The sequence below is a fragment of the Lynx rufus genome, unplaced genomic scaffold, assembly GCF_022079265.1.
Source record: "Lynx rufus isolate CCGP_SWC_20201006 ecotype Redwood Valley unplaced genomic scaffold, mLynRuf1.p SCAF_8, whole genome shotgun sequence".
Classification (NCBI taxonomy): Eukaryota; Metazoa; Chordata; class Mammalia; order Carnivora; family Felidae; genus Lynx; species Lynx rufus.
The window spans coordinates 42,781,893-42,805,401 of record NW_025814896.1 but is presented as its reverse complement, the minus strand read 5'-3'; the positions used below and the strand labels follow the sequence as shown (position 1 = coordinate 42,805,401).

Sequence of the window (23,509 nt, the reverse complement as noted above, 5' to 3'; positions counted from 1 at the left end):
GGCTTATAAAATATTAACTGAGTGTTATTCTTTCCCCTGAGCTCATAATGGCTCCTGACATTTTAATGCCAGCATTTTGAATGCATACAAACTAAAGACAGCAGAAACCCAAGGGGCAAAGCTTCCCCTATTTTGCATTTCAGAACCCTCCAGATGGATTCTTTTGTGAAATTCAGCACCCAGCAAGCCTCTTAGCAAACAGTGTTGAAAGAGGTTGGTGGTGGGTTTGTATAGGTTGTTCTTGCTTTATTTAGGTCCCTGGAAGTGCAAGCGTCAGCACAAAGTATGTTTATGGTTCTCTTAAATTGCTAGGAAAAAAAAATACCAAGACAGTTGTAAAAAAAAGAAAAACAAGGTTGAGTGACTCAGCCTGAACAAATTAAGAACCCATTTGATGCAAAACTTGGAATGTGCCAGGAGTCACTCCATTCTCCGGCATCTTGTTGACAGCTTATGAACCCCTCCTTCTCACTCCCTCTCTTTTTTGAGAGGAAGATGTTGGTTTCTAAGTTTCTAGTGATCTGCCACATCATTTCTAAAGCTGCCTTTAGGATGAAATTGTCAAATGTCCTTCCTGTGGAACATGATACAAAGGTTTAGGTAGAATATATTTCCTTAAAGATGAGATGCACTGTGTAAAAAACCGTTTTTTAAAGAGCTTTGAGTATGTTTACAATAATTTGTATGCATCTCTTTATATTCTACAGTCTTTGAGTCTTGTTGATAATGACACAAAAGAGTACAGCAGTGCAATTCCATTTATATTAAAGTTTAAAAACTGGCAATAACCAGTTTTTGTTGTTAGTAATCGGGATCATGGTTACTCATTTTCTTTCTTTCTTCCTTTCTTTCTTTCTTTCTTTCTTTCTTTCTTTCTTTCTTTCTACTTATTTTGACAGAGAGAAAGAGTGTGAGTAGGGGAGGAGCAGAGAGAGAGGGAGGGAGCGAGAATCCCAAGCAGGTTCTGCACTTTCGGCACAGAGCCTGATGCAGGACTCGAACCCACGAACTGTGAGATCATGACCTGAGCCGAAACCAAGAGTCAGATGCTTAACTGACTGAGCCACCCAGGCGCCCCACGATCAGGGTTATTCTTGTGTATATGGGTAGTAACTGGGAGGGGACATGACAAGGCCTTTGGGGTGCCTGTGATGTTTTGTTTCTTGATGGTTTCCTTGGATGTGGTGGGTTGTGAAAACTCACTGAGCTCATGAGCCGTGCCCTTTTCTGTATTTATGTTACACTCGAAAAAAAATCTGAGTTTATTGATACTGCCAGATCGATTAAAAAGATTGTCTTTTTCACTCTTGCTAAAGCTATTGGACCCGGCTCTGCTGCTCCAGTGGGAATTTTTGCCAGGCCCCAGCCAGGCTGGAGACTGCAGTGTGATGCCTTCTGGCTCAAGGCACCTGCTGTTTGGCAGGGACAGCTTACCTGCAACCTTGGAGTTGTATGCCACTCCGACCCCACAGATATTGTTGTTGGCCGCGGCAGAAACCTCCCCTGCGCATCGGGTCCCATGGCTGTGGAGAAAAATAGAGGGAAGTTAGACACGGCATCAAAAGACTGTGGGGGAGGTTTCTTAAATTCTATCAACTGGAAGCAATTTGCTGTCGATGGTCTGCTTAGCCGGAGCTGGCAGATTTTCCTTCTGTGTATCGCCTCTCTTCCCCCTCTCCCCTCCCACCTATTTTCCTGACCTTGACCTGCTTCTACAAGAAGGAGGCTTCTCAGAGCATTTTCCACCTTGAAATCTGATCTTTACTTTCAAATCTGAAGTGTCTTCCTGCAGAAAATACACTTAGAGGCTTCCAGGAAACACCAAGCATGAGAGGACACGTGTGTGCTGGTCGGACAACACTTCAGCACTTCCTAGTGGTTGGAGCACTAGGATTGTGGACTAGTGGTTATTTTCAAGGCTGGTTCTCTACACAGGCATGCAAGGCTGCCTGTCAGGTATAGGATAATGGTTACTTACCTCTTCTGGAAGATAGCCTCCTTGGAGGGCGTATGGAATGCTATAGATTCCCACCTTCCTCCAGGAATAAGAAAGCATGTGTTGGCAACATTTGCATGCGATTTCAAGGGACTCACAGAACCTCTGAGGCTGACCAGATTAAGGAGCCCCGCCAGGCATTAGATAACCTTTCCAAGGTTTTCCCAGCCTTACGAGTCTGAGCAAGGCCTTCCCATGGCTTATGTTCTAGAACGTTATCAGGAGCAGACACCACTAATTTTTGTCCTTCTTGTTTTGCTCTCTCCTGCCTTCTACTAAAGGGTTCTAAACAGTTCTATCTGTTCCGTGTGCATTTCCCCTCCCGTTGGATTGAGCTGGCCTGGGGACTTGCTTTGACCCACAGAGCACAGTGGAGATGTGATGTATCACTTTGTAAGAGGGCTGACAGCTTGGTGCCAGGTGTCAACGAGGGGAGCCTGGGCTAGCCTACAAGTGGACGAGACCACGTGGGGAGAGAGAGAGAGAGAGAGAGAAAGACCCAGCAATTTCTGCCATTCCAACACCTCAGATGAGGCTCCTGGCACGTGAGGGATGATGCCCTCCTCCTCCAGATCTTGCTAGACCACCCCGGTGGGCGGCACGTGGAGGGAGACTGGCTGTTCCTGCCCAGCTTACGGGTCTGTGAGCAAATAAGTGTTCGTTCTTTTTTAGGCCACCAAGTTTTGGGGTAGTTTGTTAAGCCACAACGGACAACTGAAACCAGCACAAACTCTGAGCCTATCAGAGTGTTGTGTTCTAGCCCTAAACAGCATTCAAGATGTGGGAGGTTCCGAAGGTACAAGTCCTCTGAAACTACTGGTCCCCAGTCCCCAAAAGTCCATTCTAATGGCCCATGAAGCAGCTAAAGGAATAACTGGGCCACATTATCCGCGCTGCTGGAAGAGTGTCAGCACCGCCTGCTGAAGGGACAGGGCGGTGAGCGTTGGCTTTTCCAAATACGATAAGGAAACATGGGTGAAGGGGTTTATTGGCTGCATGGCCCTAGGAGTTTAGATTTCTAAATTGTTGACTAGTGTGCTGTTTGCATCATCCTCTTGGGGCAAGCAAAGCTATTGTTTCAGCCCTTAAAGAACCACACCTGAGGACTGGGTGTGGGGAGGGGGATATATATATAATTATATACTCATCATATATTGTATGAGCAAAAGTAGGGGCCCCTGGGTGGCTCAGTTGGCTGAGCATCCGACTTCAGCTCAGGTCATGATCTCGCGGTTCATGAGTTCAAGTCCCACATCTGGCTCACTGCGGTCAGTGTAGATAGAGTCTGTTTTGGATCCTCTGTTTCCCTCTCTCTGCTCCTCCCCTGCTCATTCTCTCTCTCTCTCTCTCTCTCTCTCTCTCTCTCTCTCAAAAATGAATAAACAGTAAAAAAATAAAATAAAATAAAAAAGAAAGTAAATCCTACTTCCATAAAGGCTACATCTTTCATGGGCTCCAAATGTCCTTTGGAACAAGAATGAAATCTGTATATTGTGTTCAGGTAAACTGTGTAGTTACAAGGGCAGAGGATGGCCCTCATGGTAAAAAAAATCTATGAAACAAAGTGCTGAACACATCGCTGTCTACTTGTCTTTAAGTTTTCTGTGGATCACATTTGAAATTTTTGAGAAGGTGCTCAGTCTACCACGGATGAGATTTTCATAGCCACCTATTCCAAATGCTGAAGGACCTTATTCCAAATGCTGAAGGAATTGCTAAATAAAGTTCTGAAAAGCAGCACGGAAGCACACACATATGTGTGTATATGTGTATATATATATGTATGTTTGTATATGTATATATAATGAAATATGTACATTCTTTAAAAAATGTTTTTAATGTTTATTTATTTTTGAGAGAGAGAGCGTGATGGGGGTGGTACAGAGAGAGGGAGACACAAAATTTGAAGCAGGCTCCAGGCTCTGAGCTGTCAGAACAGAGCCTGATGCGGGGCTTGAACTCACAAACTGTGAGATCATGACCTGAGCCGACGTTGGATGCCCAACCGATGGAGCCACCCAGGTGCCCCTGACATATGTACATTCTTTATGTTGATTCATAGATCTACTTTAAAAGTACATAATTGGAAGAGAGCCAAAGCATAAGAGACTCTTAAAAACTGAGAACAAACTGAGGGTTGATGGGGGGTGGGAGGGAGGGGAGGGTGGGTGATGGGTATTGAGGAGGGCACCTTTTGGGATGAGCACTGGGTGTTGTATGGAAACCAATTTGACAATAAACTTCATATATTGAAAAAAAAGAAAAAAAAGAAAAGTACATAATTAAGTATATAATGATATATTTATATATAATATATACTCATACATTCTATATAATCCATATATTTAAATACATGCTTATATAAAGTACCTACCAGATATAAAGTACATATATATATCCTTTACATATATGCACATGTATTTTTTAAAATGGAATTTAATGGATACTGATTAAATTAAATTATTTTTTATTTTTTTTCATGTTTATTTTCGAGAGAGATTGGGAGACAGAGCACAAGCGAGGGAGGGACAGAGAGAGAGGGAGACACAGAATCTGAAGCAGGCTCCAGGCTCCGAGCTGTCAGTGCAGAGCCCAACACAGGGCTCAAACCCACGAACTGTGAGATCATGACCTGAGCCGCAATCGGCCGCTTAACCGACTGAGCCACCCAGGCTCCCCTGAACATATAAATATTGAAATAAAAGCTTAAAAATCAATGCCATGTCTAATTTGGCTAAGCACTAATTTCCTTATTATTTAATAATTAGCCCTGTCAAGATCTCCTCTCCGAGAGCTGACGTGTGCAATTAGGCCTTGCCTGGGATAGTCAGTTGTGCCAGCATCCTCGGAGAACACGGATGGCCTCATCGTGAGGGGAGCCCTGTTGCAGGTGACGAAGGAGGCAGGGAAACGAATACCCATCGGCCACTCACTAGGCCGTTATCTACTACCAGATGCCGTGCTCAGTGCCTTGCTCACCTCGCCCCCTTCAGGCCTCCCGGGAGGGCTATGAGAAACCACGGCCCTGTTTCACAGACATCAGAGCTGAGTCTCAGAGGTGTTGGCCCCCGAAGGCGCACAGCTAGAAGATGGCTGGGGCGGGGCTGAGACCAACACTAGGTTACTGAACTGCCCCTCTGCGCTCCTATCTTTGCCCTAGACTGCTCCCCAAAGGCTAGTGGATGAATGTGTGTGAACTGGCTGGAGCGAACTAAAGGCACTCAGTGCTTCCATAGCCTTAACTTTGGCCTTTAAGCGGGGAGACAAGTGTTGTGGGCTCTCCAAAGGAACATATGGGAAGAAACGTTTCATTGCTAAATTAGGCAACACTAATTATAAACAACTAGTGGCGGTTCCCTATAATTGTTCATGGCACCATGTCTTTCCACACCCCTGGGGCTTCCCAGGCTCTGTTCCCACTGCCTCCAATGCCTTCCCCTGTCTCCTGCCTTCCTGATTGTCTCAGACAAGCGTGCCTGCTCCCCCAAAAGTCAGGAAAATCTTTTTCCAAATCCATTTTCATTTGGCCTCTTTGCTTTCTTAAGAAAGTTCAGTAGCTCCCTCTCGCTTCTAGAATAAAACATATGTCTGTCAGATGTGGAGCTATAGGGGGTGAGGAACACATATCAGCCGCTCAGTCGGCCTCCTTCTAACTGAGGCCAATGGGAGGGAGGCAGGTGGTAGGAGTCACAGATGTGTTGCCAAAATGGCCCCAACCCACCACTCTTCTGAGTCCGTGCCCTTGACAATGTGCCTTTCTTGCTCCTTCCATGAAGAGGTGAAGCCTGTTTCCCGACTCCCTTGAATCTGGCTGGACTTGTGACCTGCTGTGGCCAAGACAAGGTGGTAGAAATGGGGAGCTTACCCCTCAGCTTGAGACCCTGCCTAGGCGCGTGTGGACAAGCCTGGGTAAGCCTATTAAGTGATGAAACCCATGCAGCCACGATCCCAGGTCCCCCAGCTGACAGCCACCCGTCCTTCAGACATGTGAGAGAGGGCATCCTATCAACTGGCTCCCAGCCACCCTGCAGGCTGACCATGGATGCATGGGTGAGCCCAGCCACAAGCCCGAGCCTGGTCCAGGTCAACAGAACTGCCTAGCCGACTCTACTAACTTTTGGGACGATTTGTTATGTGACATTATTTGGCGATCGATAACTCATACATAAACAGACAGACAAGGCTACAGGGACAACCCATGCTTAACTTATGGGGGATTGGGGTTCAAAGCTGGACTCTCATGATGACTGGGGCTTCCCCAAAGAACTGCAGCGGCTGTAGAGGTATCCAAGTGAACACCTGAGGCGCGGCCCCGACCCTGGGGATCTCCAAAGAGACAGCCCAGGCACACCCCTCCTTTTCACATCACTGGCCTTTCACTAAAGGGATTTGGTCATCCCTCTCGCCCTCCCTAGCCAAAAGCATGTCCTTCTGTAGGCACAGTGTAGGTATACTGAGTAAAATGAATATAACAACTCTTATTTATTGATACCTACTGAGGGTTGAGCACTGTGCTGAGAGGGGTGCCTCAGCACCTCTGTTATTGTCCCCATTTACAAAAAGAGAATCCGAGGCATAGGGATAAGAAGTCACTTTTCACGTAGGGGGCAGTAGCAGAATTCACACCCAGGTGAATGTTCCCAAACCCCTGCTCTTACCCAGAACCCTTGACTATCATCTATTCCTGACTAACAGAAAAGTGCGGACAGAAAGTGTGATGGTTAATTTTATGTGTCAACGTGGCTGGACCAAGGGGTGCTCAGATATGAGGTCAAACATTATTCTGGGTGTTCCTGTGTGGCTGTTTTAGATAACATTAACAGTTTTTTAAAGTTTATTTATTTTGAGGGGGGAGAGAGAGAGAGAGAGAAAGTGTGTGTGGGAGGGGCAGAACGAGAGAGAGAAAAGGAGAAAGAGAGAATCCCAAGCAGGTTCTGCACTGTCAGCACAGAGCCCAACATGGGGTGCAAACTCACAAACCGTGAGATTATGATCTGAGCTGAAATCAAGAGTCAGACACTTAACCGACTGAGCCACCCAGGTGCCTCTGGATAAGATTAACATTTAAATTGGTGGACTTTGAGTAAAGCAGATTGTGCCCCACCTTAATGCGGGTGGGCCTCATCCAATCAGTTGAAGGCCTACATAGAACAAGAAGAGTGACCTTCCTGAGCAAGAGAGAATTCTCCGGCAGACAGCCTTTGGACTTCATCTGCAACATTGCCTCTTTCTGGGTTTTCAGGAGGCTGCCTTTGGACTTGAACTGGAACATCAGCTCTCCTGGGTTTCCAGCTTGCCAGCCCGTGCTGCAGATTTGGGGTTTGCCAGTCTGCATCGTTGCATGTGCCAATTTTCTATAATAAATCTCTCTCTCTCTCTACATATCCTTTTGGTTCTGTTTCTCTGGAGGACCCCGACCAATACAAAAAGTAACTGAGTTTTCACTGGTTCTTTAGCTCACTCATCTGTTGGTACCACTGGCCAGGTTTTCTGGTACAACATTATCTGTTACTTTGCAACGTGATTTTTGTTGCTGGCAGAAAATGCTAACTGATCACCAAGCTCATTTTCTTTTCTTTCTGGGATCCAGCTAAGCTCCATTTCCAGGTCTCCCTTGCACTGGCAGGCAGCCATATGACTGAATTATGCTAACGTGATGGAGGCATGCTGCGTCGGGGCATAAATACTACCCACGAGTGTCTATCTGTGCTCTTTCCCCTCTTTTAGTTTGACGTGGACAAGCATGGTAACTTTGGAAATGTGTGTCACAGATGAAAGAAGCCCACATCCCTGAATCGCTGCTTGGAGGGGAGCTGTTCCTCCAGAATACGTGCAGGAACTGGTAGGTGAATTATAAATAACTTTTATTGTGTTAAGCCACTAAGATTTGGGGATGTATTTCTTGTAGCTGCTGGAATAACCTGAACTTGTAAACTTAAAAAAAAATTATTTTTGAATGTTTATTTATTTTTGAGACGGAGAGACAGAGCGTGAGTGGGAGAGGGGCAGAGAGAGAGGGAGACACAGAACCCGAAGCAGGCTCTGGGCTCTGAGCTGTCACCATAGAGCCCGATGCGGGGCTCGAACCCATGAACCGTGAGATCATGACCTGAGCCGAAGTTGGACACTTAACTGACTGAGCCACCCGGGCGCCCCTGAACTAGTAAACTTTGATTTTAATCTTATTGAATAGTTCTACCATATTTATATTAGTAGTTGCTGCTTGATCTCTTATCTGGAAGGAGACATTCAAATAGTAAGTAAATGAAAGAAACGAATTTGAAAGATACCATAAGGACCAAACAGATGACAACAAGGGGGACAGCAAGGATGTTGGATGACAAGCATCAGAATAAGGCCATCCTCGAAGAGCAGAAAAAAGTCTATCTTGTCTGATCTCTTATTCTCTACCCTCCTCTGAGGTTTGTGTGGTGTGTGGGAGGGCCTTTGGGTATTGGCCGATTTAATGGACCCTCTGAGGCTGGTGAGCAGAAGTGATTCTGTTAATGGCATGAGACCTGGATGACATTTTGGTGTTTGTATTTTGGCTCAGTTTATGTTTACTATTATTATTATTATTAAAAAATTTTTAATGTTTTATTTATTCTTGAGAGAGAGAGAGAGAGAGAGAGAGAGAGAGACCAAGCACTAGTGGGGGAGGGGCAGAGTGAGAGAGGGGCACAGAATCCGAAGCAGGCTCCAGGTTCTGAGCTGTCAGCACAGAGCCCAACGTGGGGCTCAAACTCACGAGCCATGAGATCATGACCTGAGCCGAAGTCGGATGCTTTACCAACTGAGCCACCCAGGTGCCCCTATTATTATTATTTTTATTTTAATGTTTATTTATTTGTGAGAGAGAGCATGGGTGGGGGAGTAGCAGAGAGAGAAGGGGATGGAGAATCCAAAGCAGGCTAGGTGCTGATAGCAAAGAGCCTGATGCTGGGCTTGAACTCACAAACTGTGAGATCGTGACCTAAGCCAAAGTCAGATGCTTAACTGACTGAGCCACCCAGGTACCCTGTTATTATTATTATTATTATTATTTAAAAAATACAAACAGGGGACATGGGTGGCTCAGTCAGTAAGAATCTGACTCTTGATGTCTGCTCAGGTCATGATCTCACAGTTTGTGGGATCGAGCCCCACATTGGGCTCTGTGCTGACAGTATGGAACCTGCTTGGGATTCTCTCTCTCCCTCTCTTTCTGCCTCTGCCCCCCTCTCTCTCTTTCTGTCAAAATAAATAAACTTTAAAAAATACAAATTCAATGAATAACATAATTGCATATGAATCTCATATGGCTACCACCCAACTCTATCAAAGCCAAATGTTTCCCATACTTCAGATTTTTTTGTGTGAGTATGCTATAGCTTATTAGATCAGCCATCTACTGATAGACATTTGGTTATTTTTATTCTTTAGTCTTGTGCATGCGTGTACAATTAATATTATGCCATATTTGATTACGCTTTTTTTGCAAATCAGCCTAAAGAAAAATACAGATTCACCCCCCTCAAATTGCTTAATATATCTGTAAAAAAATGATAGTATCCTAGATAACCACAATGCCATGATCACACATAATGTAACTAACAAAATGGTAGTGGTTTTTCAGAGAGAGCAGGAAGACAAAGCCCTTGCTGTGATGGTAGAATGAAAACTAAGGCAGTGGCAGTGTGCAGAGAAAATAGGAAATTGATTCAAGAGACATTTTGGGAACAGGGGTGTCATTCAGCAAGATTTGGTGATATAATGAGCACTTCTAATGTTGTTCTCTTAAGATACCTTCAATTTTCCCATGAGGGTAAATTAAATCTTGTTCAACCATGTACCTACTTTCATTCTATTATAGACCATATAGTTTTTAATTTTAAAGCATATGCCTTGAGGAAAACGAACCCTTGAAGGAACACAAGGGCAGGTAGAATAAAGAACACATACCCCATTTGTCACGGAGACTCTGGTCACAGCACAAAATTAAACGGCAGAGCGAATATGTAGTACGGTTACAGTCTCTGGTCTAATCCCCGTCTTCCTGAGCAAAGCAAAGTGTGGAGTTCTGTGCATGGTTAATTAAGGCACCCTGGATATTCTCATGACCAAAGGAGTGTATAATTACAAGGGTGCATTCCATGTATTTTTATATAGGGATAACTATTTAAAAAAATTTTTTTTTAAATATTTATTTATTTTTGAGACAGAGAGAGCATGAACAGGGGAGGGTCAGAGAAAGAGGGAGACACAGAATCTGAAACAGGCTCCGGGCTCTGAGCTGTCAGCACAGAGCCCGACGCGGGGCCTGAACCCACGGACTGCGAGATCATGACCTGAGCCAAAGTCGGACGCTTAACCGACTGAGCCACCCAGGAGCTCCGGGATAACTATTTTTTCAAGAAATAAACATTTACAGATTCACTCGAAGACCTTCCTGGGCCCATACCTCTCTTTGCTTCCTCGTAAGTGGCCACTGTACTCAGGCGATCCTTGGAATCCCTGTGCATGTTTCTATACAATTACTTTATAATCAGATGTACATAAGCATATATGCCACTACTTGCTTGTTTTCCAACTCAGTACACGTGTTTCCTTGTATACAGTCTTCTTAAAATTTGCTTTTTGCACTTGAATTTCTGAGGTGCATTCATAGACTCTGGTGCGTTCTTTTTAGTGCTGTGTGTAGTCCATTTATAGATAGGCTGCAATTTACTTGTTCATCCTCCTAGGGATAGGCATTTGAATTGTTTGCAATTTGCTTGCTCTTACAAATAATTTGAAAGGAAATATTCTTGTGCGTTATTACCCGGTGCACGTTTGTGACTGTTCCTCTAGGATGTGTATGTAAAGGTGAAAACAGGTTCTTTGAATATATATGACCTCCTGCAGAGTGGGAGAGTGCCAGCATTTAGCATCATCAAACTTGACCTTTTTTGCTTATCCAAAGGTTGTGAAATGGTATTTCATTGTTTCACTTTGCAATTTCCTCATTACTAGGAATGTTGAGTGTCTTTTCATACACAAGTTAGCTCAGGTGTTCTGTTAATCATCTGCATATAACCTTGGTCCATTTTTTCTATGGAGTTATTTTATTTCATTGACTTGTAGCTGTTCTTGTTTAAAAAATATATATACGTTTATTTATTTACTTTGAGAGAAAGAGAGAGCAGAGGAGGGGCAGAGAGAGAGGGAGAAAGAGAATCCCAAGCAGGCTCCATGCTGTCAGCACAGAGCCCGACATGGGGCTCGATCCCACAAACTGGGAGATCATGGCCTGAGCCAAAACCAAAAGTCAGACACTTAACCAGCTGAGCTGCCCAGGTGCCCCTGATTCGTAGCTGTTCTTTATTGGATACTAACCCTTTTGTTTCGTAGAACTTGTTGCACATAAGCTCCTGGTCTGTGGCTTGTCTTTTAACTTAGTTTATTGTGATTTTGAACCAAAATGTTTAATTTTAACTTAGCTTTCTCAATATTTTCCTTTTCCTTGTGGCCTAGTGTCTTGTTTAAGGAAGCCACTCCTATTCCAGGGTCATAAGGACATTTTCTTACAGTTTACTTCTAAAAGATTTATATACATTTAGGTCTTCATTTCCCTAGAATTTGTTTATGCTCTGTGCGTGATACTTATTTTCCCATATGAATAACTAGCACCATTTATCGAATATCACTACATCATCCTTTTTCCATTGTGTTTATTGCCATCTTGGCCATATTAAGATTCTTTTATGTGGTGGTCTGCCTCTGGGTTTTCTATCCTGTTTCTTTGATCTTTTTTTCACTCCGTGTGCTAACGCCGTTCTCTCACGATTATTATGGTTTTGTAATGTTTGATATGTGGCAGGTAGAATTTCCCCACCTTGCTGTCGTGGTTCATCTTCCCCTTTTATTTCTTCTTCATTTTCATTCTCCTCCTCCTCCTCCTCTTTCTTTGTCTTCTTATTGTATTCATGGCTCTTTGCTGTACCATATCAATTTTAGGATCAGATTTTCTAGTTTCACAGAAAAATACTATTGAGACTTTAGTTGAAATTGCATTGAATTAACTTCATATCTTTATATGGTTCCATCCTCCCATCTGTGAACTTAGTAGGCAACGCCATTCATTCAGGACTTCTTCTATGTCTTTTCTAAATTTTATAATTTTCTCCTTAATGTTCTCATGTATCTTTCCTTAGATTTACCATGATTTCATTGGCTATGAGATGTGGCATGGTGTCAGATAAAAGAGAGGATAGGCAGAATTCTTATTTCATCCAGCATTTTTTTTTTTTTGCACCAGCCAATAAACATAGTGTAACTTTATTTTATTTTTTTTTATATGAAGTTTATTGACAAATTGGTTTCCATACAACACCCAGTGCTCATCCCAAAAGGTGCCCTCCTCAATACCCATCACCCACCCTCCCCTCCCTCCCACCCCCCATCAACCCTCAGTTTGTTCTCAGTTTTTAACAGTCTCTTATGCTTTATCCAGCATTAAAGAGAATGCCATCAAAGTTTTAGCATTAAGAATAATGTTTGTAGGGGCGCCTGGGTGGCTCAGGAGGTTATGCCTCTGACTTCGGCTAAGGTCATGATCTCACGGTTCGTGAGTTCAAGCCCCACATCGGGCTGTCTGCTGTCAGCACAGAGCCTGCTTTGGATCCTCTGTCCCCCTCTCTCTCTGCCCCTCCCCACCTCACACACACGTTCTCTCTCTCTCAAAAATAAATAGCATTGTATGTGAACTCTACTCCCTCAGCCGTCCAGAAGAAGCACGTTTGCTGTAGACTTTTTAATAAACAGTGTTTATCTTCAATTCAATAATTATCTCTTCAACTGCACCCAGGCTAGATGTTATCACATTCGTTGAGACTTCATTCCAAGTGCAATTGGTTCCTTTTTTATATTCATGTTTATTTTTGCTTGTGTTTCCCCATCATTTATTTTTCTTTTTAAATGGATGTTATCCATGCATTTATCCCTCGAAGCAAACAAAACATAACTTGCTTTATTGTCTTTTTCAAGTCTTTCCATAAAACTAATTTCACCTGGTATAAATTCATTCCTGATTTTTAAATTGTGTTTGATGTGTTTTTTTTCCAGATATTTTGGAATGTTAGTTTGTAGGCTTAGTTTGAATTGCAGGGTATTTTTTCCTTTTCTTCCTCTCTCTTCCTTTGGGCTCTTTCCTCGTTATTGTTCCCTTGGTTGCTTTAATGGGCTCCTTAGCTCTATATCCCACAGCCAAGTCTTATAATGATGTTTTAGGGCTCTGGATTCACAGAGATACAGGAGATATGGGGAATTCATTCAGCAAGCCAGTGAGAAACTTGGCCAGGTTCATGGACATGAGGCTGTCTTTGCCTTCCAGACTCCAGTCTCCCTAGGTCTATACAGATTCTTACATAAGCAGAGCTCTATATGGCTAGCTACGGTCTGTTCAGCCATGTCTTTGGAAAAAGAAGCTTTCATGTCACATGAAATGCAGAGATCAGCCATGTTTGCTGGCTCATATCCAAAGGTCTCTACAGGTAAGACTTTGGAGTAAGCCCAAAGGTTTGGATAGGTAAGCATGTAGAGCTGCTTCTGGGGAAAACCTTGGGTCTGCTTGCAATCATCTAGTACTTTCTGGAGAAGTGAAGAGGCATTCCATCTTCCTGATGCTAGATGCTAGGCTCTTCAATTTTCCCCACAGATCAATCTTGTTTCATGCATTTAAGCTATCTCTGGATATAACTCTTCTTTTAATCAGCACTGCAGAAACAGAGACATCAGACTCTCTCCAGAAAGTTTAACCTTCAGCTACTGTTGTCTCGTGTCAAAGGCTCAGATGAGAGAATGAAGGGCTAAGAAAGATGGGTGAAGTGTTGGGTCATCCATTAACTCCTTTGGAAGAAACTCCCCTCATTTTCTATCTAGTTGGGGAATCTTTGACTTAGCTCCTATAGACATCCCTTCACTGAATTTCACAATTAATATTTGCTGCCATTTAGGAAATGCCTACCACGTGTCATGCTCTGAACCAAGTATGTGTCTCTAGTCCCTTATACAAACTTCCATGGTGGAGTTTCAGGCCCAGTTTACAGATAGGGGGAACTGATTCAGGGATCACTTAATCTATGCCAAGCAATTAACATGACACTGCATTTGTCCATCATAATCTGCTGTGTTTTTCTCCCATAAGGAAAGAATTATTGCCACCTGAATACCATAAAATCTACCTATATGGCATGCATAACATTTGTTTCCAAAGTAGAAATAACAATACAATATACAGATTTCTTCTATGATCTATATAATTCTCTCCATAACCCCCAAATCTGTGTTATGTCTATTTCTTTTAGCTGAGGGGAAAAATTTAAATAATGAAGACTTGCCTAATCCAGGTAAGGGACCAGAAATGTTTTAAAAAAACTTTGTGGGGGTGCCTGGGTGGCTCAGTCGATTAAGCGCTGGACTCTTGATTTTGGCTCAGGTCACGATCTCATAGTTTGTGAGATTGAGCCCCATTTGGGGCTGTGAGCTGTCAAACATGGAGCCTGCTTGGGATTCTCTCCCTCTCTCTCTGCCCCTTCCCAGCTTGTGCGCAGGTGCGCCCACGCTCTCTCTCAAAAATAAATAAACTTTAAAAAACAACTCTATGGTATTTCTCCAATGGCTCAGTAGAGCTCACAAAGTTAAACCGTGTTGGATTTCACTGTGCTCTGATTTGGATAGAGAGACAGTTGATTACAAGCAGCCACGTTTGAACTAATATGGGCTTATGAGGTTTTCTCAAAGCTCACATGAGAGAAAAAGTTAGATTAGGTCTTTGAAAGCAGTTTAAATTTTATTATCCAGGAGGTGATTTCAGAATCAGTTCATAAAGACAGACGGGAAAGATGTTCATGCATTTCTAAACCGTTAAATGTCACCAGGGTAAAATATTGGTTTCCATCAACGGGCAAATAACCAACCAGAGATGGCCGTTTTTCCCACATGTTCATTTTTGGCCTGTCACATAAAGTTCTTCAAAATGAAATATGACTTTTAATAAGAAAAAAAGTTAATCACTAAAGATCTTTCTTATTTTTTTTTAATGTTTCTTTATTTTTGAGACAAAGAGAGACAGAGTGTAATCGGTGGAGAGGCAGAGAGAGAGGGAGACACAGCATCCGAAGCAAGCTCCAGGCTCTGAGCTGTCAGCACAGAGCCCGACGTGGGGCTCGAACTCACAGACTGTGAGATCATGACCTGAGCCGAAGTCGGACGCTCAACCGACTGAGCCACCCAGGCACCCCCCTTTTTTTTATTATTATTTTTTATTTTTTATTTTTTATTTTAGATCTTTCTTATTGGAAGGTTTAACTAACGCTATCAATCACACGAGCCCACGTGGAGATAAATGTTCCTCAGTATCCATTTATCGTTCTTCCTTCCCTCACCCCCATTTGGGTTGCTTGAGCAATAAATGTCTTCTCTCTCCCTGAATTTATAGTAAACTTTTTGTGGCCACGAATTGCATCGAATCCCAAATCTCTTACTCTTTAGGGCTTAATAGATAGAGCGTGCTGCACCCTTGTGATGCTCCATAAATATTGCCGATGGCAGGGATGACATTTCAGTGGTGAATGCCTGTCAAAGAAATGCTATGCAAGAGGGATTTTTATGGACAGCAGCACGGTAATGGAATACAGATCTGCAATGCATCACCAAACATTGACCTAAAACCGAGCAAGGCTGGAAAATTATTGACAAAGCGTGGGCTGCAAACCTCGGAGGAAGCGGGAAGCTCTGAAGTGGACGGATGTCAAGGCCACTCAACATCTCGGCATGGCTGACAAGGTGTGCCGCCCATCTATCAACCAGCCAATCAACATTTACTGAATGCCAGCGAAGAAAAACATGTCATGCTAGATCCTGATACCACACAGGAAGTCGGTTATATCTGTTCTGCATATTAGTGAGGTTCATTAAATGTGCATGATTTTCTACCTTTTTGCAATTTGGATTACTACTACTACTATATTATTGCTTTGCTCGGCCATCTGTATTTTCCTGCTTGCAAGCTAGGAGGAAATTTACTCCTTTTGCAAATTTCTCAACTGTGTTTCAAATATATCTCTAGAGCTCAGATACTGCATGTAATTATTAAATGGTTCACAGTAGAATAAATACACTTGCTCTGCTTGAAAAGGAATAATCCTACAAAGTCAAATTTAGCACCGGGCAAGAAATTCTAATATCCCCATCCTCTAAAAGGAGTTCTGCATATGCATGAAGTTTGCTTTCATAAACGGTCCTTGGCTGGGAGTTTTAAATAGGTTCTTGAAGAAATGCACACTTGAAGGTGCTCACGCCCAGAGGAGAGCACCTGAAGAAACCGGCATGCCTTCGTGGCTGCAGAACTGGCCAGAGACTCATGCTGGCACTGCAGTGAGCACAGCTCCAGCCAAAGGCAGGTGCTGGCTCAAGACTCCCGGAGCCTCGGGCAGCAACATTCCCTGAGTGCGGTGAGAGAAGGGTCCTCATCTATGCCTCGGGCCCAGTTTCTGACCCAGTCACAAAATCTCTCCTCCTTTCTCCTAAAGCCTGCGTGATGCACACCTCTTCCATGAAGCCTTCTTAGAATGCTGCCCCCTGTCCCGGGCTCTAACTCCCAGGCCAGGTGTCCAGGTTACCTCCTGAACGTGTCTGCACCTCCCGCTTCCCCTCTTTCACCTAAATTGTACCCTCAGCCTGCAATATACCCCTTAACTCTATCAGTTACCTTCCTTCAAATCCTAGAGCAAATGCTACCCGTTCAGGGAAGCCTATCTCTGCTTCTCTGGCTAGAGATAATTTTGCATTGCTCCATACTCTCCAAGGCATCTTTGTTATGAGGCAGTGCGTATAATGACCCCCTCAATGGTGTCAAATCCTGTCTCCACCACGTATTAGCTGTATGATCTTGTCCACATTACTTAGCCTTTCTATGCCTCCATTTTCAAAATGGGGATAGTCCTGATAAGAGTTCTTTCTTTCTTTTTTTTTAAATTTCTTTTAATGTTTATTTTTGAGATAGAGAGAGACAGAGTGTGAGTGGGGGAGGGGCAGAGAGTGAGGGAGACATCAGAAGCGGGCTCCAGGCTCTGAGCTGTCAGCACAGACATGCAGCTCGAACCCCATGAACCGTGGGATCATGACCTGAGCCGAAGTCGGGCACTCAACCCACTGTGCCCTGATAATAGCTATTTCAAAGGTGTATTATGAGAATTAACTGAATTAATACATGCAAAGCACTTAAAACAGTGCCTTAAACACAGTAACTGCTTAATAAGCTGCTATTTTAGCCCTAGCTACACTTAGCACTGTGGTGATTTGGGCATCTGTCTCCACTCATAGGACATTTTGCAAGCTCCTCAGAAGCTCACATATCAAAGCTAATAGTTTCATAAATACCAAACTAAATTATGCCCCATGCTTTTTAAATTTACTTCTTATTACGGAAAAAAACCCCCAGAGATCTACAAAAGTAGGCGGAAATCTCATGTACCCATGATAAGCGTTAGCACTTACTAACCCATGACCATTTTATTTTCTGTATTCCTCCACTCATCTCCTTCCTCCTGCCCCAAGCCCTAAGTTATATGGAAGAAAATCCCAGGCAAATATTTCACCCGGAGGGAATTCTGAATAAACTTATCCTACACACATGGATAGGATGTTATATTCAACTTCTCCCTGGGCCAAGAAGGAATCATCTCCAGGACAGACCCAACTTTTCAGACCACAGGTCCTGCTAGTGGTGTGGGCTTGGACTTTGACCCACTTTCCTTCCATAAGCATTTACAATAATAATTATGTTTTGAGAGGCCATGATTTGAACTGGTACCATCCAGTCTTTATAATAACAAGATGGTGGATAAAGATCTTTGAATATGACTTGATCATTGGGAAAAGCCCTATTTATAGGTCAAAGTGGCTCCTGTGTCTTGAGTCAGTGGCTTCCTAATAAGCAAAGATCCTACATACTTGATTCATTATACTGTGTCTCAGGCAATCGGACACTGGGGAATTTTTACCACCGACAATGAAGAATTGTGTTGCAAGAAGCCCTAATTCGCCCTAGTTAGACGATTTTAGCCAGTTTAAAGTTGAACTTTCAAGAACAAGTTTGCAAATGAAAGTATTTAAAATAGAAGCCAATTCTGTTTCTTTGTTTGTTTGTTTGTTTGTTTAACGAATATTCTTACAGCATATCACACAGGGAGACTTGCTTGGGGTGGTTGTGCTGGGTTCAGAAAATGGGCTGTGGTGGGGTGGGGGGGGGGAGGGGACCATTGTGTTGGTTATATTTTTGTGCCTGCATCAATCCACCAAAGATTAATTTAGTACCTACTAGCTGTAGAGAGAACAAGTGACACATGTATTGCTCCTGCCCTGCTGTCATGTGGACAACTGGTAAGCAGTCATGTTGAAGCCGGGCACCCCCTCTTGGTCCTCCTCAGTGCAATGTTCCAAACCACCATTACCCGTTAGGTCTTGCCCCTGGCTTAGTGACATCTGTCTGGGGACTTCACATCTCTGTGTCTGAAAAGGGTTTATTTGCTAAGGGTAAGTTAGGAGGTTGGGTTGCAAGTTGTGGAGGGTATGAGATGCTTCATGTCAGAAGTTCTCAGACCTTTGGGATACACCCTCATCTCCTAAGCACACCCTTTCGAACACGACGTGATAATTTTAAAGCTGTCGTAGAAGAAGCTGATGAAGAGTAAATTGTGCTGTTGAACATAGGTAATGATCTTTTTTAAAATGTTGCAAATGTGACTGGTTTTTCTCCTTTCTTCTTTTCTGCATGTTTTGTAATTGCCAAACCCCCAACTCATGTGCCCTTTTGTGTCCCCCAGTCACACTCTGGTCAACTTGCTGACTGTAGGGACAGAGTATAAGTCACCTGGTCTGCTGGGGACCCATATCTGGCCAGTCTGGCCATCATGCCTTGTGTCTTTTATCATAAAAATGTTGCTTATAAAAGAATGGTACAGTTTGGATTTAAAAACCTGTCTGAAGCTTGGGTTCAAGTGATGGCTTTGACACATCCTAGTCTGACCAGGGAAGAGACACACAACCTCTCTGAGCCTGTTTCCTTCTCACAGAACAGAGAACGGCAACATTTATTTTGCCTACACGCGTTTGCCATGGAAGTGAAAGAAACGAGTAGAGTGATGTACACATATTGTTATACCATTAATTGAAGTTCATATGTTCTTATGAACTTTACCCAAGAACATCAATAATAGGGAAGCGCTAGGTTTAAAACCTAGCCGATTTTGAGTAAGCAAGCCACACGACTTTATTTCTCAATATTTCTTGTATGCAATCAACCGTAAAGGCAATAACTTTACTTGGAGAAAAAAGAGACTGCATGTTTACATGTTTAGTAGCAAAACAGGCGGAAGAAAAGTCACACCTTTGGATGGACCATTGGGTACGTTAACATGGTAGGACGCCAAGCAATGCTTCGAACCTATGGGTTGATGACACTGCATTGCGTATTTGGAAATGGCTAAGACAATAGATCTTAAATGACCTCATCAACAAGAAAAAATATTTCTTTGGTACTATGCATGGTGTCAGATGCTAACCAGACTTAATGCAGTGATCATCTTGTGACATATGCAAATATCAAATCGCTATGTTGTATACCTGAAATTGATATAATGTCATATGTCGATTGTGCCTCAGTTAAAAAAATACTTCAAACCTTTGCCAATTATGCTTACTGCTCCATTGCAAGGAACTACGTGAGCCCTTATAAGGTTACAGCAGAAGCATTTTTCCAAAACACACAGAAACAGAGCAGAGGGCCAAAACAGTTGTCTTCAACAGATCGAGTGGAACGAGCATGTTTTTTATCATCTTATGGTGGGTTGAAAAGGATTTCTTATTATTTCTATTTTCTTTTGTCTTTTTAAAAATGTTTATTTATTTTTGAGAGAGAGACAAAGAGAGACTGAGGGGCAGAGAGAGAGGGAGACATAGAATCCAAAGCAGGCTCCAGGCTCTGAGCTGTCAGCACAGAGCCCAGTGCGGGGCTTGAACTCACAAACCATGAGACCATGACCTGAGCTGAAGTCAGATGCTTAATTGATTGAGCCACCCAGGCGCCCCATCTTCTATCTTTAATAAAGTGGCAAATAACTCCCAACTCATCCAAACAAAATAGTCCAAGACCATTCTAGAGGAACATTGCCATATTAACAAAATCCAAGAATTTAGAGAATGTAGCTATGACGGAGAAAAATCACAGTATAATTTAGGGAAGCACTAAGATTATTTTCCTGGGAATAGCCAAGTTTTCAAAACAGAGTCAAACAAAACCCCCAGATCTAAAGTCAAAGGCGGCCCCCGAGGCCCAGTATACCTGTTGAACCAGTCGTCTGTGTATCGAGGGTAGGGGTAGGGGTCATTGCCGCTGAAGTCATAGCTCGCTTCCGCGTTCTGAAAAACACAAGGCGTCTCATTAGGTCAGTCAAGCCAGATGGACAGGCCAGAGAGGATGCTTCAAGACATGACTGTCTGATGCTTACAGGTCCTCTGTGGAGTGCTGTGTTAATGTTCCTCCCTGGGCCAGCCCTTGCAAAGGGGTGACAGAGCTGGTGTGTCCTTGGATCTCTCTGTCCCTCCCTTTATCCTCTTCCCAGACTTCCTCATTCCATTCTGCTTCAGGCCCTCAATGAACTAGCAAATTTGAGTCCTGTGCTCTCCAGGACTGTCTCCATTTTAAGTTGAGTTACCATCTGTGGGTGAACGGGCTTCACCTAGAATCCAGGACTTATGTTATGCTTCCTTGGCTTGATGGTCAGAATGCTCTCGGTCTTATGTCACAAGTGAGGCAACCTCTGGAGTTTTCTTGCTTTGTGCAGAAGGCTCCCTGCTTCAGACTGACCTAGGCTTGTGTCCTTTATATTTATGGGTGTTAAACCTCTGCCCAAGCCCCTAACATCAGCACAGTATCAACCTCAGAGTCACTCAACAAAGGTCAGAGTCTAATATATGCCAGTGATTATGCCAGATATGGGAACGCCCTTGTGTAACTTACAGCCTAGCTGGGGGCACAGACATCAATCAAATGACCAAACAGATAAATATACAATTATGAACGGGGAGTACTCTACTCCCTACAGTATTTGGTTAGAAGTTTAAATTCTATGCATCTAACACCTCCGTTTTTCCCCTTGAGAGTTCCCCCCCCCCCCCCCAGAAATCAGTTACATATCCACTTAAATAGTTTTCCATTTAGGTCTTTAGTTGGCCAACCTTTTATTTTGGCCCAAGATGAGAAATGATCTACCATCTTTTGGAGACTAATTCATCCTTCCCACTGCTTTCTCTGCTTGCCTGGAATGCTCAGAACGAGAATCCCATTTTTCTCTGTTCTGTTTTTGAGTTCTGCAGTAGAGACCCAGGTGGCTTCCTGGCCCACAGTATACATTTGGCTAGAAAGCACTGGATTAGGTATATATTCCGGTGTGGGCATTTCTTGATTTCATGGGTCCTGAGACATTTTCAGGAATCGTGCCCTTTTATGAGGTAAAACACTTTAGTCTGTAAACTTTATGTATCAGTCCATAATGTTTTTAAAAGCAAACTGATGAATTCCATTAGTTTGCGTTTCCATTTGCTGGACGAACAAAGGGCTATTAGTCACCAGTAGTTGTAGTAATCAGAATTATAATACTAATTTATTTAAATAAATGTTGTGTTTGGGATAGACATCACCCTGAAATTTGTGGGTTTTTTTTTAAATTTTATTTTTTATTTTTTAAAGTTTACATCCAAATTAGTTAGCATATAGTGAAACGATGATTGAAATTTGTGTTTTTATTTTTTTTCCAGTTTTTATTATTTAGATTCCAGTTGGTTAACATGAAGTGTAATATTAGTTTCAGGTGTGGGATGTAATGATTGATCACTTATATGCAACACCTGGTGCTCATCACAAGTGCCCTCAAGACCCATCACCCATTTAACCCATCCCGCCCACCCCCCACCCACCTCGCCACCAGTAACCATCAGTTTGTTCTCTCCAGTTAAGAGTCTGTTTCTTGGTTTGCCTCTATTTTTCCCCCCACTATGTTCACTTATTTTGTTTCTTAAATTCCACACATGTGTGAAATCATATGGTATTTATCTTTCTCTGACTAATTTTGCTTAGCATAGTATTCTCTAGCTCAATCCACCCCATTGCAAATGGCAAGAGTTCATTCTTTTTGATGGTTGAGTAATATTCCATATATCTCACATCTTCTTTATCCACTATATACATGTATCTATATCTATATCTATCTATATCACATCTTCTTTACCCATTCATCAGTTGATGGACACTTGGGCTCTCACCATAGTGTAGCTATTGTTGATAATGCTGCTATAAACATTAAGGTGGATGTATCCTTTTGAATCAGTATTTTTGTAACCTTTGGGTAAATACCAAGTAGTGCAATTGCTGGATCATAGGTAGTTCTATGTTTAACTTTTTGAGGCGCCTCCATACTGTTTTCTAGAGAGGCTGTACCAGTTTGCATTCCCACCAACAGTGTAAAAAGATTCCCCTTTCTCTACATCCTCGCCAACACCTGTTGTTTTCTGTGTTGTTAATTTTAGCCATTCTGACAAAAGGTGTAAGGGGATATCTCATTTTTTTAAATGTTTACTTATTTATTTTGAGGGAGAGAGAGAGTGCAAGCAGGGCAGAGGGGTGGGGGGGGGGGAGAGAGAGAGAGAGAGAGAATATCCTGAGCAGGCTCTGTGCTGTCAGGGCAGATGGGGGCTCAATCCCATGAACTGTGAGATCATGACCTGAGCTGAAATCAGGAGTCAGAGGCTTAACCGACTGAACCACCCAGGTGTCCCATCTCATTGTGGATTTGATTTGTATTTCCCTGATGATGAATGATGTTAAGCATCTTTTCATGTGTCCGTTGGCCAGCTGGATGTCTTCTTTGGAAAAACATCTATTCATGTCTTCTGCCCTTTTCTTAAGTGGATTATTTGTTTTTTGGGTGTTGAGTTTTATAAGTTCTGTATATATTTTGGATACTAACCCTTTATCAGATATGTCGTTTGCAAATATCTTCTCCCATTCCAAAGGTTGTCTTTTAGTTTTGTTGATTGTTCCCTTCACTGTGCAGAGCTTTTTATCTTGATGAGGTCCCTGTAGTTTATTTTTGCTTTTCTTTCCCTTGACTCAGGAGACATGTCCAGTAAGAAGTTGCTGCAGCAGATGGCAAAGAGGTGACTTCCTGTCTTCTCCTCTAGGACTTTGATGGCTTCTGGTCTCACATTTAGTTCTTTCATCCATATTGGATTTATTTTTGTTTATGGTATTAATTTTTTTTTAATTTAAGAATTTTTGGCATTATTGAGGCATTGATATACTTCATGCGTGATGAGTTTGGGCATGTCCCTACCCCCATGATAACATCACCCCAGACAAGGTGCTAAAAGCATGTTCATCACCTCCCCAAATTTCCTTTTGTTCTTTTGTGTCTGTGTGTTATTTTTGTTTTTGTC

General features: G+C 42.8%; 1 protein-coding gene across 2 annotated transcripts in view; it reads right to left on the bottom strand.

Annotated features, from left to right (window-relative positions):
* The window catches only part of PCSK2 (proprotein convertase subtilisin/kexin type 2), a 270,526-nt gene that overhangs the window by 51,082 nt on the left and 195,935 nt on the right, over window positions 1-23,509 (bottom strand). For both annotated transcript variants that reach the window (XM_047069500.1, XM_047069501.1), the window contains 2 exons: window positions 20,358-20,434; window positions 1,435-1,523 (listed from right to left, as the gene is read on the bottom strand). In XM_047069500.1, the coding sequence (XP_046925456.1) occupies window positions 1,435-1,523; window positions 20,358-20,434 (166 nt within the window). The remainder of the gene's footprint in view (window positions 1-1,434; window positions 1,524-20,357; window positions 20,435-23,509) is intronic.